This window comes from Colletotrichum scovillei (assembly GCF_011075155.1).
Source record: "Colletotrichum scovillei strain TJNH1 chromosome Unknown Contig00003, whole genome shotgun sequence".
NCBI lineage: Eukaryota > Fungi > Ascomycota > Sordariomycetes > Glomerellales > Glomerellaceae > Colletotrichum > Colletotrichum scovillei.
This window is the reverse complement of record NW_023336261.1, coordinates 1279274-1296477: the sequence shown is the minus strand read 5'-3', so window position 1 is coordinate 1296477 and position 17204 is coordinate 1279274. Positions and strand designations below refer to the sequence as shown.

The following is a 17204-nucleotide window of genomic DNA, read 5'->3' as shown; positions in this document are numbered from 1 at the left end:
TGCGGCAAGTCCACGAATCAATCCTAGGGCAAGAGGTTTCCGGACGATCATCAAGCCAATTGGGGACCCCGTTAAGTGGGTTATCGAAGGTCTGGACTCCAACAAGCAGCACCGCGCCAGTGGTTCTGGGACTGGGGCCCAACAGGGGTCGTCTGCGGCCTTCGATAGTGCCGACAGCCTCACATCCCTATTCCATATTAGGATCCGATGCTCTGCTTTGAGTTACGCTCCGGCATGTCCTTCCAGTCCTATGGATAGAACGGTGTCTTCGCACTGCTAGTATCAGCTGTAGGCTTGTAAGACGATCATGTGTGATCAACATTTCCAGCGGTAAGTAGGGCACTACTTACTTTTGCAGAGTGGCGGGCTGAAGCACGAACAAATTCTTCGAAAAATGACAAGCCGAATTACGACCAGTTGTTACAATGACATTATGTGTTTCATAGGTACTTGAATGGATACGATCTTACAGAAATCCTCGCGACGGCGTTGCTCAAATTGAGTTTACATGCCTTGGTGGCGACACGACCTCAAACATAGGGCTCTAGCTCTTTCTCCGTCCATTTCCACAGACTCTCTGCGAGCTCTTCGTTCAGTGCGTTCTTAGAGTCTTTGCCTTTCACACCCACAGGCCAGTAGAACACACCGGTCTCGGCATCGGGACTGACCGAGGCCCACAGCTGGTTCAGCGCTCCCTTCGACACGGGCGTCGACACAAGCCAGGTGACGATGCCTGCGATTGGCTTCACGAGAGGGTAGCTGGCGATTGGGCCGCTGACGAGATTCGTATTGACAGCACCTGGGTGGATTGAGATGCAGCGGATCTCAGGGTATCGCTTAGCAAGGGCCTTGGAGTGATGAATGTTTGCCACCTTGGACGCGCCGTAACGCGCCCAGGTGCCCGTGGAGGCCATGTCGGTCTTGAAGTCGTCAAAGTTGTAGAGATTGCTCGGAACCCAGTTCTCGGCCGCCGAGGAGAGGGAGATGATGCGCACGTCCTTATCGGGGCCGACCTTGGCGGTGTGCTGCAGTGTCGGCAGGAGGAGCTTGGTGAGAAGAGCATGTCCCATGTGGTTCGTACCGAACTGGATCTCGTAGCCCTCCTTTGTTACACCGGGCGGCCAGGCCATGATGCCGGCATTGTTCATGAGGATGTGAAGGAGCTGCGACTTCGACTGGAATTCCTTAGCAGCACGCTTGACGCTCTCAAATGACGTCAGGTCGATCTCCAGGAACGAGATGGGGGCCGCGTCTGGCACTGTCTTCTTGATGTCCTCAATTGCGGCCAAAGCTTTGGACTCATTTCTAGCTCCGAGATAGATGTGGGCCGGGTTATGCTTGCTGAGCTGGGTGATTGTTTCCTTGCCGAGGCCGATATTGCCTCCAGTAACGAGGATGATCTTGCCTGTGAGGTCAGGAATATCCTTAGCGGCGAAGCGTACCATTGTGATGATGTTTCGATAGGTGAATTTCAGTGATGGGGGTCTAGCAGTGCGAAGAGGGAGAGAACCACCAAATGTTAAGCTAATGAGGATGCTTAGATACCTTAGTGAAATAGTTCACCCGACGCCGCCTTTCAGGAGGGAGCAAGGGCGAAGACGTAATTTAAGCCTAGACTCAAGCGGGGTTGGCTGAAACCTAGCTTCTGAAAGCCGGCGGAGCCCGAATACCGTAGGCGGACTTGCGGAGAATGTGGGCCCCGATCCGGTACCTTGGCACTTTGCGGCACAGTCGCCGGCCGGAGTAAGCCGGGCTTACACCGATCGGGCTCCGGTTTTGCTTACCCGGATAGGTGGGTATATAATCACATGATGATTACGAACATACTTAACTAGATTTCACTCTTTACTTCAACATGTTGCTAGTAACAGCAACCTTCCGGTCACCAAATGGTCCTCTTGTAACCCATAGTTCCGCCGCAGAGATACACATGCTTTACTCCGAAGAGCGTCTATGGCTGATGCATCAGGTCACACTTGAAGACTTCAAAGGCTCTTATTATCCAAAATACCTTTGATTTGATATTTCTGCATTTGGTTAGACTACAGATCCCAATTATCTACTTTCTACTTGCGAAGTCTCTATCGATAGGCTGTATTATCACCCGGCGGTAGCTCGTCAAAGCAGGCGAGCCGCTGTCCGTGACTTCCAGTATCAAGTGCAGCGGCAGGCCTCGCTCCAGGGGGATCTTTTCTCTGACCACAATGCAAGACTTCTCTGCTGGCGCAATCTTAACCTCCACCTTACTTCCCCCGTCGTTGAGAGCCTTGATCTCAATGTCAGACACCTCCAGTCCGTGATACGTCTGCAATGAGCTTGGCTCGCGGTACTGATACCACTTAAAGCTAAGTTGGTCACCGTCAGGGTCGTAACTCTCCGACGCATCGAAAGTCACCACGCCTCCGGCATCAGCTTCGATATGAATGGGCGTCAAGTTGGAATCGCCATTGACAACCGCAACGGGATGATGGTTGACCTTGCTGAAATCGGACGTCAAAGTCCACTGCATGCGTGCGGCAAAGTCGTCCTGGAAAGCATTCCTCCATCTCCAGATGGTCGCTTGGTTGGACCTGTGCGGCTTGCCATCTACACCTGTCACAGTGTCGATTGCGTCTGCGAAATGACCCCTGGACGAAAGCCCCTTTGAACTTACGTTCACTGGGATATAGCGGCCACCCCAAGATCCATACAGAGGCTCTTCTGGAACGCCTAAACCATTTTGAATAAGATAAAGGAACGTGGGCGTGTCCCCCTCAATAATAAACTCGAAATCTGGGTACGCGGCGCCCAGAGGACCGATCTGAACGTTTTGTTTGACCCATTCGTGAGTCACCTTCGAGTCGTCGGGACCACCCACATCACCAGAGCAAGGAGCCGAAATACCAGTCCAAGCGGCAGCTTGGTATTGGTTCCAGCCGTGAATGGAGCAAATGTAGAAGATTTCGGGATACTGTTGGCGGATCCAGCCTCCGCAATCGTCTTGATCAGAAATCGTGTAGACACGCAGCTTCTGTCGCAGTTTAGCTGCATCCGGCCGGTCTCGGATCTTGTTGAGGACTTGGGCAAGCACATTGACGCCGCCCCAGACGAGAACCCAGAGAGGGTCTTCTACGGGGGCCGTCAATCGCTCGAGAAGAAGTTCACCTCCTTCACTGAGCGGTATATCGTCACCGACTGCTTCCATACCATAGACCTGAGGAATCGCTCTGTCAGAAAACCATATGCCGATTTCGGAGGCGAATATTACTTACTGGAGGACCAGACTTGATCAGGTCTCTCACGCTCTGCGCCGACGGGTACGGGGAGTCTGTGGGGGCATGGGCGTTGAGGTTATCAACTACTTTCTCGTATGCATTGACAATCGCATGGAGATTTTGCGGCGCGACCTTGTTCTTGAGCCATGTTGAAGTGACGGCAACTACCCCTTCTGTGCGAAATTGATTGGAGTATGTGAGATATCTGCAGAAGGACTCTGCATCATCAGGTTCGTTGGTAATATCGGTCAGAATGAAGACACGCGGTTTTGACGGAAATGCATTGAGGGCTGCTGCGCCTCGAGTCGTTGATGATGCCATGAAGGATGGATAAAGGCGCTCGGCTGTAGTCGGACTTGGGCCAGAGGTAATACTTGATGTCGAACTCGGAACTCGGCCTCCGACCTGGTCAGACGATCGCAGCCTGATGTTTGGATGTTGTCGTCTCTTAAGGTCGTTCTCAACAGGTTGCGAACGGATAAGATTACCGAAGCTAGCTAAGGTATTATTAACCCAAACTCTAACGCCCAATGTCAGCTGGAAAACGCGCTCTATTCAACCGCTCAACTTCCTCTAAATAGGTAGCTAGAGGCTTGTGTGAGATATTTGCCGAGGGGTAGAGCCAAGGATTCGTGTGAAGAATTACGGGGAAGCTAACTGACACCTGATTCAAACCAGTTTGGACCATCCGGAATAGGCAATGTGAACCACCGGCGAACCCCTCATGGGTGACGGCCTAGCACCAAAGAGGAACTCAGAGCCTTAAAACCCCAAGTCAAGCAATGTGGTTTTCTTGGATGAACCTTGCCCAGTACCACCTCCGCATAAAACGATCCCCACGGGGATATTGTCATGGTAAATGTCGGTCGAACGGTTTTCAGGAACCGCGCCGTTGGGCCCCTTCTCCACAAGCGCCCCCAAACCCCAGGAAAACTGTGTTCGTCATGATCCTGGGGTAAAGTCTCTTCGTGCGGTTGCTTGATGATTTCGAATCATGTATTAAAAGTCCCCAATTGCCCTCATCTCTGTTTACAGTAACCCACACCGGCACCGGCCTCTGAACAAGGTTGAATCAACACTCTCTTTTCGCTCTTTGACTCACCATCTATGAGACAATAATCCTGCGTCATGGCGAATTACGACGACGGCTATGCAGCCGAAAAGGTTGACTCCCAACATGATGCCAAACACCTCGAAGTCAGTGCCGACTCTCAGCTAGCACTTGCTGCCGACTTTGAAGACCATGAGATGGGCATCTGGAAGTCGTTTGTCCGTTACCCATGGGCATGTGCTTGGTGTGTTTACGCCTGCTGGACTATCATCCTACTCAGCTTCGACGTTCAGGCTGCAGGTGCGGTCGTGGGGATTCCCGAATTCCGCAAGGACTTTGGTTACGAATTTAACGGAGACTATGTCCTTCCAGCTATCTGGCAGTCTGCCTTTAGCGGTGCACCTATTGCCACGTACGTATGAAACTTTATGATCATGATGTTATGCAAGTTATACTAACTTCATCCTCCAGGGCCGTGATTTCTTCGATCGCCTCCGCCGAGCTCGCTGATTACATTGGCCGAAAGAAAGTCCTGGCCCTGGCTCTCATCATCTCCTTTGTTGCTGTTGCTATTGAGTTCATCGCAACGACAAATCCAGTCTTCTTTGCCGGAAAGCTCCTGAATGGTTTCATGGTTGGTGCTGTTGGCACTATCATGGTAAGCTACATTGGAGAAATTACACCGCTAGCTCTCCGCGGTATATTTACTTGCGGAGTCGGTGTTGCCTACGGAATTGGGCCCCTCGTTGCTTTCATTGTTATCAACTACACTGGCACCGTCGAGTCTCGCTGGGCCTACCGTACCGTTTTCTGCTGCCAATTCGGTTTTGCTGGAGTTTCAGCAGTTCTTTGGCCATTCATGCCTGAGTACGTTACCCATCCTTTGCGCAAACCATACATCTCCAGAATTAACTAACCTGCCTTAGGTCTCCGTGGTGGCTAGTATCCAAGGGGAAGAAGGGCGAAGCCCTTAAGAGTCTTGGAAGACTTGGACACTCTGGTAATGAGGGCAGGGCGAAACTCGCTCTTATTGAGCGTACATTGGATGAAGTGAAAGCCGAAACAGACGGTGTCACTTACCTGGAGTGCTTCAAGAAGTCAAACTTGAGGAGAACCATCATCAGCATCATGCCTCTGTGCATTCAGAGTTTCAGCGGAATCGCTTTTGTTGCCAGCTATTTCACTTGTCAGTATCCCGCCTTCTTATCAAGTGACTCTATATTCGAGGCATCACTTCTCATCAAAGCAACGGTACTAACAATTCGCTCTTTAGACTATCTTCAGCTTGCCGGTTACTCTACTTCAATGAGCTACCAGCTTCAGATCGCTCAACCCGTTCTGTCGATTGTTGGCAACTTGATGGCCGCCGCTGTGATTGACAAAGTCGGCCGAAGAAACCTTACGTTCTACGGTTTGGCCATTCTCACGGTCTTCCTCTTGATTACAGGCGGATTGGGAACGGGCACCAGCCAGCCTATGATCAAAGGAACCGTCGCGTTCATTCTCATCTACAGCTGGTGGTACAACGTCTCCATCGGATCAACCGCCTTTTCTCTGCTTGCCGAAGTGTCGACTTCTCGTCTGAGAGCCAAGACCGTCGCCATCGGATATGCATCGCAAAACTCCATCAACGTTATGTGGCAGTTCGTCATCCCGTACATGTTCAATCCGGACAAGGCCAACCTCGGCGCCAAGATTGCATTCATCTTCGGTGGCTTGTGTCTCTTTTCCCTCGCATATCTGTGGCTCTTCCAGCCTGAGACTGGCGGTCGCTCCTACGAAGAGCTTGACGAAATGTTTGCAAAGGGCGTTCCAGCGAGGAAGTTCAAGTCATATAAGACGACTGTACAGTTGCGAAATGAGACATCTGCACAAGATGGAAGTCATTGACCTGGCTCACGAAACGTGATATCTCACAGTCAGCCACAGCTGTATACCATCTCGATACCTGGAATACCCTTGCAGGGTTATTAGTAAAATAACTAGCGATTGATTCAAGTAATTCGTTTCAATTTCTTACGATAAATACTGGCAAGCTGATGGATCGTGGGACAATTTGTTCTTGCGAATTCAACCGTCGAAGTCTTTATACAAGCTCAAGTTCCGTTCCTCGGGGCTAATGTAACAATGTATCCTTCTGCGCATTTCTGAGACTTTCCTGAAGCCAATAAGGCCAAGCGCGTATTGCCGTCGCTCTGGAGTACTCTCCTGGCAAGTAAACATGGCCGCTACGGCCAGACACAATCTGCTTGAAGATGGCATCTACAACTGGTTCCGGCTCAAGGATCTTTGATTTGAAGGGGCCCGAGTTGTGCACCTTTTCGATCAAAGCTGTCCTTATGTATGTCGGATGAATGATACTATTGATGTGCTCAAATTAGTCTTTTGCAGTTTGCTAGCTTGTCATCCTTTTGATTGCTCACCTTGTGCGCACTCTCGGTGCTTTATACCGATGTCTGATCTCCTGAGCCAATCCTTCATGAAGTCCCAGAGCGCCCATCTTGGAACATGAGTAGTCCACGTTGTGTACGCCCGTCACAAAGCTCGCCATACTTGCGACTATGACGACATGGCCGTGGTTGTTGTGGATCATCGAAGGTAAGAATTCTTTGATCAGGAGGAAGCTGGCAATGATGTTGACGTCAAAAACGTGACGAATTTGTTCCTCGGTCTCGTCTAGAATCGAGGCTATCTTCATAACGCCTGCATTGTTCACCAATACCGTAGGGTCACCGTGATCTTGGCGGATTTGGCTTGCGACCTCCTTGATCGACTTGCTTGATGTGATGTCCACTTCGTAGAAGTACGCGTTCGACGCTGACTGCAGCTTTAGCGGATTTACTCACGAGAGATAGTTCAAGAACGCAGACCAGACTTACGCAGCGGAGTTCTCGGCGGAACAATATCGAGACTTATGACTTTGATGCAATTCTTGGCCAGCTTGCGCACCAGCTTGTCTCCAAGGCCTCCAGATCCACCGGTAACTACTACCAGCTCCCTTCGCCAGTCATAGTTATCTTGAGTGAAGTTGTTAAGAGTCGCTTGACTCAGGAGATCATTGGTCTTTCGAAGGGTTGCTATACCGAGTAGCAAGGTTAGAACGAATCTCGGCCACCCACGCCGAAAGACTAACTTCAGGATGCCTGGCGTTTTGAAGTTTTGGAACAGCTCGATAAGCTTTCCAGATAACGTGGACTGGGCAGTCGAGAGAGACATTGTCACTGAAGCTGTCCAAAAGCGTCAAAGGAGAGGTTTTAGGCCAGTCGCCTGATGCTATTCGCCGAACATCCTCTGCCCTATATTCTTCGGATCGACGGATGGACAGCAAAGCCGGCGGGCAATAACCGCTCTCCGTCTGATACTTCCCCGCAATTGCAACGTCCACTTAGGTTCAGGATAGCTCCCTCACCATGTAACACCTCCGCATAACAAGCCGAGGCTCAATTGAGTCCGTGCAAATGGTCATGCGACACTTATGCATGCCTAGAAACCGAGATGCCATTCGACCATGTGGTTCGCTGAGCAAGAACCCACGACAAATTTGGATGAGTCTCGCGTTGATCAAAATCGAACGCGAGCTCGCGTAGAACTATTTTTGAGGACCTGAGACTCCTCCACTTTCACGAAGCCTCAGACGATATCAGCATGGGCTACACTATCGAAGATCGGTTCATCACGTCTGGCCGGAATGGCCAAAAGATTGCCATTTCCATATACAAGCCCGATGGAATGAAACATCCTGCACCCGTCATTGTGATGGGCCACGGCATCGGCGCCATCAAGGCCGCCGGCCTCGCCCCTTTCGCAAGCCACTTCACTGCCGAGGGCTACACTGCCGTCACATTTGACTACTTAGGCTTTGGCGAGAGCGAAGGCTTCCCGCGGAACGTTCTCGATGTTGGCAATGAGCTGCAAGACTTCCGCGATGTCATCAAGTGGGTTCGGGAGCCGGATCAGAGCACGTGGGTCGACTCATCACGAATCGTTGCGTGGGGTAGTAGCTTTGGCGGCATGCACACCACCGCTCTCATGGCCGAAGATCACGAGCTGGCAGCCGGTATAGCGCAGTGTCCGCTCGTTGACGGGTTGGCTGGTGTGATGCAGATGCCGCTGCTCCGGTCTTTGAGACTGGCGACGACGGCTGCCGCTGATATCCTCGGAACGTGTGTTCTAGGGACCAAGGAGCCGAAGTACGTCGACCTCATTAGCGATGGTTCCACCACGGCTGTTATGGCTTCACAAGAGGCTTATGATGGTTGGAATCGCTTGTCGCCTGGTGATGGACGAGACTGGCCTAATGTGATCGCTGGGCGGTCTCTTCTCAACATCATGATAAATCGGCCGCTGTTACACATACACAAGAGTACTCGCCCATACTTGGTTGTTCTCCCCACATGGGACAATGAAGCATCCTTAGGTGCCGCGGAGGACTGCGTCAAACGTGCTCCTTTTGGAGAAGCGTTGAGGGTCGATGGTGGCCACTTTGATTTGTACAAGGGGGGAATCGCGTTCGACAAAAATATCGCTGGACAAAAAGAGTTTCTTAGACGTGTACTGAAGGCTGACTGAGCAATTTCCTACATTAATGTCTCTCCTACGTTGAGCGCAATTGAGGGAGTCGAACTTTTGATACTTCTGGCGTCAAAGGCAGCAGATAGTTGAAATTAACGATCATGATTATTCAAGGAATGAAAGTTGAAGGAAAATACTGATCAGATCTTCGAATTCTACGCTATGCTGGTTCTATATAAACAAAGGAATCATTCGATCACCCAGGAAGACACACCGGCGTTCAAACGCTGTCCTCAAGACAAGATAATGCCATCGATAATGACAGGAGCAGCGTTTGACCCGGCATCCCAGGTAAAACCTATGGAAAGAGTACCGCTGGCTGCGGTGGGAGTGAAGGTGAACCTGTATTGTCTGTAACCACCCGCGTTGCTGTAGGCCGTCAAGCACGGGTAGCTAGAACTGCCGCAAACAATTGACGGACCCATAACGGTATCGCCCCAAGCAACGTAGACCTTCGCATTGTCCTGTTTTGTCGCAGAATCAAGACGGCCTGCATAGAACGTTACGGTCCTAGCGGCTCGAACGGGCAGGCCGGTGATGGATTGATAGATGTAAGCCTGGCGGTTTGAGGTTCCGGACGGGTAGAAAGCGCTTTGTGATTATATTAGCTAGGTACTCGCTTGATTATGGCATCTACTGCTGGCACAGAGAGTTTCGTGACTTACAGAGCTGAGCAACCTGAAGTCTGATGGTTGTCTGAAATGACCGCTGATGTAACAGGATCGCTGGGTTGGTAAAGTGCAAAGTTCCAGCTGTCAAAGCCGCTATCGAAGCCGCCGTTCTGGACATAACCGCTGTCTATAAAATTGTCAGATTACTCTCGGCCGACGGAACTGACGATCGAAAACACTCACTGATGGTTGCGCGGCATGCATTAGCCGAAGTAGTTGAAGTGGATGAGGACGATGATGTCTTGGAAGATGACGAAATGGCGGCAGTAGTACTCGAAGAGCTCGTGGTGGTAATCGTGGAAGTCTTCGTGGAAGAGCTGCTCGTAGTGCTCGTAGTGCTAGATGGGGTGGAGGAAGAAGTTGGAGATGATGTGGAGCTTGTCGATGACTTTGAGGTTGTTGAAGAGCTCGAGGAAGAAGTCGAGGTGAACGAAGATGCTGAAGAGGTAGAGGACGAGGTAGATGATGCAGTGGAGCTTGTCGTAGACTTTGAGCTGGTGGAGGAGCTCGTGGTGGTTGAGAAAGATGATGAGGTAGAACTTGTCGAGGTTGTCGAGGTTGTCGAAGAGGTTGAAGAGGACGTGGAGCTAACTGGCAAGGTTAGAGAACCCGAAGCGTAGATGTTGAGACGATTGCTTCCGCCACAGAACTCTGCCGTGTTCCCCTTGCAAGGCATATCGCAACCCTCCGATGCCGCCACCCCCCCGTTTCTGATCTGGCTATCACACCAGCATTCCTGCGAGTACTCGACACCGGCAATAGGATAACCAAAAGCAGAGCAAGCCGAAACACAATCACCAACAGACATGTTCTGGGCGCCACCAACGACACCAACATTGACCGTGAGAGCTCGGCCAAGTACATTGTCCTTCAGACATCCCTTGTCGGCCCAGCCAGATGGTAAGACACTGGGGCCCTTTGGCTTAGCGGATGCCTGGTAGACGTTGATACGATTGGGACCGCCGCAGTACTCGGAGCTGTTTCCAGAACAGAGCATGTTGCAGCCATCGAAACCCGAGGAACCTGTGTTGCGGAGCTGGTTGTCGCAATAGCACTCGGACGAGTACTCCACACCGGCGAGCGAGTAGCCAGCAGCCTGACATGCGTTGGTGCACTGCAACACGGACATCTTGGAGTCTCCGGCTACGACACCGGTTCGGTAGGAAAGAAGCCTTGGGCCGGGATCGTTCTGGCAGCCGAGGGAAGACCAACCGGGAGGCCCAGGGTTGATCACGGGGGCAGCGACGCCGTTTGTGAAAACCGAAAGTCTGTCGCTGCCGCCGCAGGCTTCCAAGCTGTCGCCACTACATGGCATGTTGCAGTCAGCTTCGGGCTTCTTCTGCGAAGTTGAAGCCAATTGGTAGTCACAGTAACACTGAAAAGGATGGGTGAGTATGTATGCGATGGAGGAGGACAAGGTGGCGTTGCTTACCTCGCTAGAATATTCGACTCCCGCAACGGGGTAGCCCTTGCTGCTGCAAAATGCTATACATGACTCTTCGGTCATGGCGCTGTAATCTCTGTATCCGTCCCGTGATAGCTGCCGGATGCCATGGTTGTTATCGGTATAACAGCCTGAGTAAGACCAACCGGTCTGTAGAGTTGAGGAAGCTCTAACGTCCCGCCTTGCGATAGAAGCTGCATTGGCGCAGGCAGTCAGCACCAGGAACAAGCTTGGGATAGAGGTATGAGGCTGCATGATTGTGAGTAGAAGAAGAGACAGGAGGATGATGAGGTGGTTGATTTGATATGGTTGACGAGATCAATCGACTGATTTATATCGACGACGATGTCATTCTCATCAAGTTTGCCCGGGAGTCTGGAGTTGCAGAGTTCCTTTGTGTAACATACGAGATGGTCCGCTGCCAAGAAAGCCGTCAATTCAGCTCTCATAGCCATCATGCAAATCTAGCGCCGGGAGGAATAATAGCCTTGTGGTCAGAAGCGAAGTTGGGTTGAAAGACTTCCGGGTGAACGTTGCCATTTGGATCTTAGAGGCTGGAGTCACCGTCTGGCTTCGTTCCTGGTATAACAGAAAAGCTAGCTTTTTCCGGCGTTACACAAAGACGTACTTTTGCTTCCCGCCGCCACAACTCCTCATCGAACAGGAACGATGGCAAAACCCTGAATGCCATGTTGTGAACCCACGTGTCTGCGACTATTTGCCAAGACCTAGAAAAGTGCTAAGAATGTAGCCGACAGCTTTCTCTTTGGCCTCAATGGAAGCTTGATAACTTGACGGATACCATGAGGCAGTGAGAGCTATGCTTAGCGTCCGGCGATAGTTGGAACTAGTATCAAAGCGGCCAAAAAACACCCAGTAGCCTCCCACTGAGAAGATCTCGCGTCTTGTTCTAGGTAGCCGGAGGATTTGTTTCGAAACGCACGCTAGCTGGTGATCTTTGTCAGGTTACACAAAGATAACCTTCCATAAACGATGCCGCTCAACGATGTCTCAATGCCCCCTGGTGACCTCCCGCACCGGTTCCTATCCGGGCGTGTGGATGGCTTCGCCGAATAAAGATGCCCGCTGAATACCTAGGTAGTTGGGATGAACTATAATTCCTTCATGGAATGTCAAATCACGCCGAAGCTTTTTAGACTTTACCAAAGTAGTCAAGTTGTCAAATATTAACTTGGCGAAGCTTGAGCTAAAACGACAATCTAGACTCCCCTCAGTCTGTGGGCGCGGTCATATCATGCTGAAGCTGATGCTTTCACAAGCCAGAGCAGGCAGACAACTTTAACGTGAGAAATATTTAAGAAAGGCAAGGAGAACGCAGGTCATAACATCTTATGGTCACACGAAATTCACACCCTCGCCTAATAAGTTAAGCTTGTTGGAACCAACGCGAAATTGACTTTGCTTTTGATTGAAGATGGTCCGTGTCCGCTCCCTTCTACACTGACAACAATGAAACTTCAAGAGCGCTCAACACCTTTGATGTCTTGTAGTGAAATATATGGTACAGTGGCCCCTTCTATTTGAGGCAGTATGTAGGCCATTGCGCCATGGCCGTGTCTCTAGAACAGAATCAATATCAACATGGGTACCGCTCAAGAAGGAAATGTTCACCACCCACCTATGTGTAATCGTCTATGTGCAGATCATTCCGACGCCGCCGACGGGTGCCCGCGTGGTCTGGCAAGTTGTGCCACTGCAGCATGCACGGTCGCCAACATCGCCGCAGTTGGCTATAGATTACTAATTAGCTTCGGCTCCCGGGTGCTCAGAAACGCGTTAATGTGAGTGGTGACTTGCCGCCCTTGGAAGCGCAGTTATCCTGCCTTGCAATAAGGCCGATGTCGACGGATGCGGCAGAAACCGCGGCGACGATGGTAAGGAGAGTGGCGAGAGTGAACTTCATTTTGAATATGTAATGACTCCAGCTTGTGATTTGAGGTGTCGAGAAAGATATGTAAAGAGAGAACCAGTGATTTTGATGTTGTTACTTTGCATGAGGGCATTGCAATGGAATTATATACACTTTATTTTCGTCCGCTTCCACATTATCGTAGACTGGGCACTGATAGGGGTATCTGTTCTGATGTTTGAGAGTCATTGTCCTGTTTTCTTGGCCCATGGCTCTTCGTTTGGGGATTTACGGTATCTCCACCACATGCCGGTGGGCTCAATGACTTCTCAATTGCTTCAGGTGCGATACACTACTCAGAAGCCGGATCTCGGCCAGCCAGCCAGGTGTCAGGCAAATACACGATGCTCGCGACAAACTTAATTATGTGGAGCGTGTGGGCTGTAAAGCCGCTGTTGGCAGGTTGAAACCCTGCGAGTTTTGTAAAGTTGCCGCGTTCCCATTGTCTCATGTTTAGTTGCCGTATATTGTAGTTGCGTCCATCCTAGTTCACTATTTCCTCTTCACTGATAAACATGGGATATCGGATGTAGAGTGCCACTGCCACTGATCGGCAAACGTCCCTGCTCCCATATTATTCGTAGGTTTCGGTCACTGCACTTCGTGCGACTACGCGTATGCCAGTCACAGACCTGACTCGAAGTTAGGGAGCCGAAGAATTATGAGACGATCTAGGGATGAACTGTGGGTATCTGTTGCGGCAGTCAGTCGCTAATAGTATCCCATTGCAGTCCTGATTACCTTTCGACTAATTCACTCTGAATTTCAGGGAGAATAGTTGTGAAAGATAGGTTGAGCGGACTTTTACCCGCGTATAACCAAGGTAAGTGACGATCTTTCGTCTCATCTTTGTCTCAACCCCATATCTGGGGAAGATTCTCCCGGTGCTTCGAGAACACGTCACGAGCTATATGATGCGTTTCGGTAATCTTCGCGGTACCGGCAGATGAGATCCCATGGATCGCGTGGATGTTTCGGGCAGATCTTTGAACCTGTGATCGACTTTGACTTGCTGGTTTAGACGGTCATCAATGATCGGCTTTGTTTCAACCTAGTGAACTGGAATTGATACTCGAATGCTAAGGCGTTAATCCTGGTCAACTGACCATCTGAAGCTCGGTGTTCCCGTCTTCTGGGACGAGTGGTGAGCTAGACAGCCGGTCACACAAGCAACGTCGGCGCAAAGATACATGTAGTCGCATCAAATAGTAATAATAGGTTGGTCGCTCTTATAGTTCTTTGAACAGTGAATACTTCCCTAAGCCTTTGTTGAGGCTTCTACATCTGCGTATTTCTGGATGACCATTCGACAATGCTTTCAAAAAAACAAAAATCTGGTTAGGTCATGCATCTTGAAAGACTCCCAACTATCCATTGCTACGATGACGCATCTAGTCCTCATCGGAATGAATCAAGTCTACATTAGGATAGAAACTTGCTTGATTTTACGAAAGCCTAGTTACCTTTGTCATGTGGCAGACTTGATTTCTGCCTGCCCCAAACAGGAGATGGCAGCTGTCTTGCAAGCGGCTGAAGTTCAGTTCAACGGGAATTGGCAGCCCAAGTAGCAGACTCTAGGACGTTGATCGGAGCATGTGACATTAACAGTCGTGGGGCTGTCACTGTAAGGTACCTGGATAGAGATATATGAGGTTAGAAATCCAAAAGAAATGATAGGAAAGGAAGGAGGGGAACACTCGCAACAGTCCTGCCTATGTTCCAATAGCGCGCCCCTCAGTCAACCCGAACTCTGACTTCATTGGAGTATTTGTTATACTAGGTAGCCACTCGACCACCTCGCACACAGCTTGACCTGACCTCGCCGACCTAGACGGGCGCTGCTGTGCTGGTGGCAGGATTGGGATCAAGAGGGGGCATATACCCTCGGGTGTCTGAATAAGGTACCTATCTCAGGTGAAGGGAGGTCAGATACTTGGGCTCGCTTCTCTGGAGGGGGAAGGAGGGACGTCGAGGTGGGAAGGAGCGATGAAGCCAAGGTGCTTGCCTCAAGGAAGGTACCTGCCTACCTTACTGCCGATGATTCATACTAAAGTATTATATTTGTCTAAGATATCTTGGCTATGTTCAATTACGGCCTATCCACCTCAGAACCACTCCTCAACATCTCTCCTCATCAAAACCTCACCCCCAGCAAGCGTCCCCCCAGCCAACGGCAGCTTCAAGATCCCAGCTTCCACCAGATCTTGCGCCAACCGCACAATCAAACCATCACATCCCCTCGCCGCCATGATATCCACAGTAACAGGCAACATCTCCGTGACATTCGTCACCGAACTCATGCTACCGACCTCTCCCAGAGGGAAAACGTGGTCTGGCGCGCCGCTGAAGACGCTCAGCCGGCCGTTGGAGAAGCCCAGCGGCGGGGTGGGCGTCGTGGTCGTCGGATAGCGATTTCGTAGGGAGGCGCGGCCGGAGGAACCTACATAGAAGAGGAGGGATGAGGAGCATGTCGATGTTGTTGTGGAGGTGTTGAAGGCGGGGGTAGAGGGAGGCAGGATCTCGGTGTTGAACCAGTCCATGAAGAGCGTCTTGTTGGCTCTTGCGTCGTCGAGGGCGCTGGCGGGTTGCCTGTCGCCCCAGCCCCAGCGCGCGAGGGGGACGGGGTTGACGAAGGGGAGGCGGCCGTTGTGGGCGGCTATCAAATTCGATGTTAGTCCGTGTGTAAGTGTATCCCAGCTGACAAGTGGCAGAGCAACAGGGCCTTTTCCTTTTTCGAAGACGAGAAAGGCAAAGATACGAAGAAAGAAAAGAACACGGAAAGGAGCTTACCGGCATAATCAGCATAAAACGGATCACGCACAAGCGGCGTCTGCTCCTTGGTGATGAGCGTAGCATACGTCAACCCCAGGACATCATCCAGCGTCTGGTTCCGCACACCCTCGGGACCAGTCTCAGCCCAAGCAGACGTCAGGTTCAGCGCCGTCGTCTTGGCGCCCAAGAACGCACCCAGGTCCTCAGCAAACTTGTTCAGCATCTGCGCGGCGGCTCCATCGTCGGTAGGGAAGTCAACCGTATACACCGTCTTGGGGTACGCCACCGGTACCTCAGTGTCAACCAGCGATGTGTAATTCGCCCCGTACAGCACCTTGTTCGCCTCATCCCAAATGTACGGATCCCGCGTCAGAAAGCCGGCGGTGTCGAGCGTAGGCGAGAGCGGCATCACGCCATCCAACCCGACGAGCCCATGCGAAGGCCGGTTCCCGAAGAGACCCTGCACCGCAGACGGTCCGCGGATCGAGCCGCCCGTGTCGCTGCCGACAGCAATATCCAGCCACTCATACGAACCTATCGAGGCTCCGGCACCCGAAGACGAGGAAGATGGGTCGTTGTAGCCGTCGCCGCGCGGGTTGAAGGGGGAGTGGTAATCCACCCAATCCGCCGTCGCCGTCTCGCCGTTTGCAAACTGCGAGGGCTTCTGGTATCCCACGACCACGGCGCCCGCGTCGAGTAAAGCTTGGATTGCTGGTGCGGTGGAGGCCGCGGGCGGGTAGAATGCGTACCAGGCTCTGTTGCCGTTGGATTTCTTTACGCCCGCGAGGTCGTAAATGTCCTTTATGCCTACGCGGACGCCGGCGAGGGGCTTCTCGGGGGACCGGGCGGCGAGAGAGTAGAGGCGGGAGGGGACGCCGATGGTCAGGGAGGCGGAGGCGGGTACCTGGGCGGAGAGGGTCTGGAAGGTGGTGTCGGGTTTCTGGAGGAGGGACTCGGAGAAGGCGCCTGCGTAGTCTGGGTACAGACGGTAGGCTTGGTGGAGGGCGCCCGTGGATGTGTCGAGGAAGTAGGGGCCCGAGGAGATGTCACTGCCGGCGGTGCTGACCAAGGGCGCGACGATGGACTGGGTCTTGTTCGTGCCGTCGTAGCTTTCCTTTGTGAGGCACGGCGTGTCGAGACCGGCGAGGAAGATTGCGCCGAGGAAGGCGGGCTGCCAGACGTCGTCTTGGGAGGTCCAATTTGCGAAGAGGGAGGGCAGGGAGGATTTGGGGAGGGGTTCGGCGACGACTGTGACGGGGGTGAAGCCGAAGGCGCGGGGGAGGGATTTGATGTTGAATGAGGAGGAGTTTGTAGGGTTTCCCTGGGAGAAGGGGGAGACGAAGTAGTAGATGTCGTTGAGGAGTAGGGATGCGCCGGTGGAGGTGAGGTCGGCGGCGGCGGCGCCGACGAGGGCGAAGAGTGTGAATGCCTTCATCGCGGAGGCGTCAGGTCTCAGTCCTTGCGCCGGGTTCCTTGCCTGGCAGCAAGACTGCTGGATGGCACGGATGCG

The 17204-nt window shown here is 52.0% G+C and overlaps 7 protein-coding genes and 1 further gene across 7 annotated transcripts; 2 read left to right on the top strand and 6 right to left on the bottom strand.

The window, feature by feature from the left end:
* Nucleotides 1–361: 361 nt before the first annotated feature.
* HER10_EVM0005374 (retinol dehydrogenase) lies at nt 362–1556 on the bottom strand. The gene has a single exon (XM_035474995.1). It carries the CDS (start codon nt 1443–1445, stop codon nt 531–533), a length of 915 nt encoding a protein of 304 aa, XP_035336025.1. The 5' UTR covers nt 1446–1556; the 3' UTR covers nt 362–530.
* Nucleotides 1557–2059: 503 nt separating this feature from the next.
* On the bottom strand, nt 2060–3575 carry HER10_EVM0002401 (uncharacterized protein; the record flags this gene model as incomplete). Its single annotated transcript, XM_035472114.1, has 2 exons — nt 2060–3193; nt 3252–3575. 2 exons carry the CDS (start codon nt 3573–3575, stop codon nt 2060–2062), a joined length of 1458 nt encoding a protein of 485 aa, XP_035335741.1.
* An 807-nt stretch (nt 3576–4382) lies between these two features.
* Nucleotides 4383–6195, top strand: HER10_EVM0008927 (maltose permease MAL31; the record flags this gene model as incomplete). The annotated part of the gene is made up of 4 exons (XM_035478432.1): nt 4383–4717; nt 4777–4943; nt 4980–5172; nt 5232–6195. The coding sequence occupies 4 exons, from the start codon at nt 4383–4385 to the stop codon at nt 6193–6195; spliced, it is 1659 nt and encodes a 552-aa protein (XP_035336340.1).
* Nucleotides 6196–6366: 171 nt separating this feature from the next.
* On the bottom strand, nt 6367–7612 carry HER10_EVM0012873 (uncharacterized protein). Its single transcript, XM_035482253.1, has 3 exons — nt 7185–7612; nt 6729–7122; nt 6367–6665 (listed from the first exon to the last, which is right to left on the bottom strand). The coding sequence occupies exons 1-3, from the start codon at nt 7519–7521 to the stop codon at nt 6422–6424; spliced, it is 975 nt and encodes a 324-aa protein (XP_035336706.1). The 5' UTR covers nt 7522–7612; the 3' UTR covers nt 6367–6421.
* Nucleotides 7613–7950: 338 nt separating this feature from the next.
* HER10_EVM0010493 (uncharacterized protein) lies at nt 7951–8874 on the top strand (the record flags this gene model as incomplete). Its single annotated transcript, XM_035479950.1, has 1 exon — nt 7951–8874. The coding sequence occupies one exon, from the start codon at nt 7951–7953 to the stop codon at nt 8872–8874; it is 924 nt and encodes a 307-aa protein (XP_035336486.1).
* Nucleotides 8875–9751: 877 nt separating this feature from the next.
* On the bottom strand, nt 9752–11055 carry HER10_EVM0008836.
* Nucleotides 11056–12645: 1590 nt separating this feature from the next.
* Nucleotides 12646–12916, bottom strand: HER10_EVM0005331 (uncharacterized protein; the record flags this gene model as incomplete). The annotated part of the gene is made up of 2 exons (XM_035474952.1): nt 12646–12743; nt 12811–12916. 2 exons carry the CDS (start codon nt 12914–12916, stop codon nt 12646–12648), a joined length of 204 nt encoding a protein of 67 aa, XP_035336019.1.
* Nucleotides 12917–15027: 2111 nt separating this feature from the next.
* HER10_EVM0009266 (uncharacterized protein) lies at nt 15028–17160 on the bottom strand (the record flags this gene model as incomplete). Its single annotated transcript, XM_035478757.1, has 2 exons — nt 15713–17160; nt 15028–15578 (listed from the first exon to the last, which is right to left on the bottom strand). The coding sequence occupies exons 1-2, from the start codon at nt 17127–17129 to the stop codon at nt 15028–15030; spliced, it is 1968 nt and encodes a 655-aa protein (XP_035336373.1). The 5' UTR covers nt 17130–17160.
* Nucleotides 17161–17204: the final 44 nt, after the last annotated feature.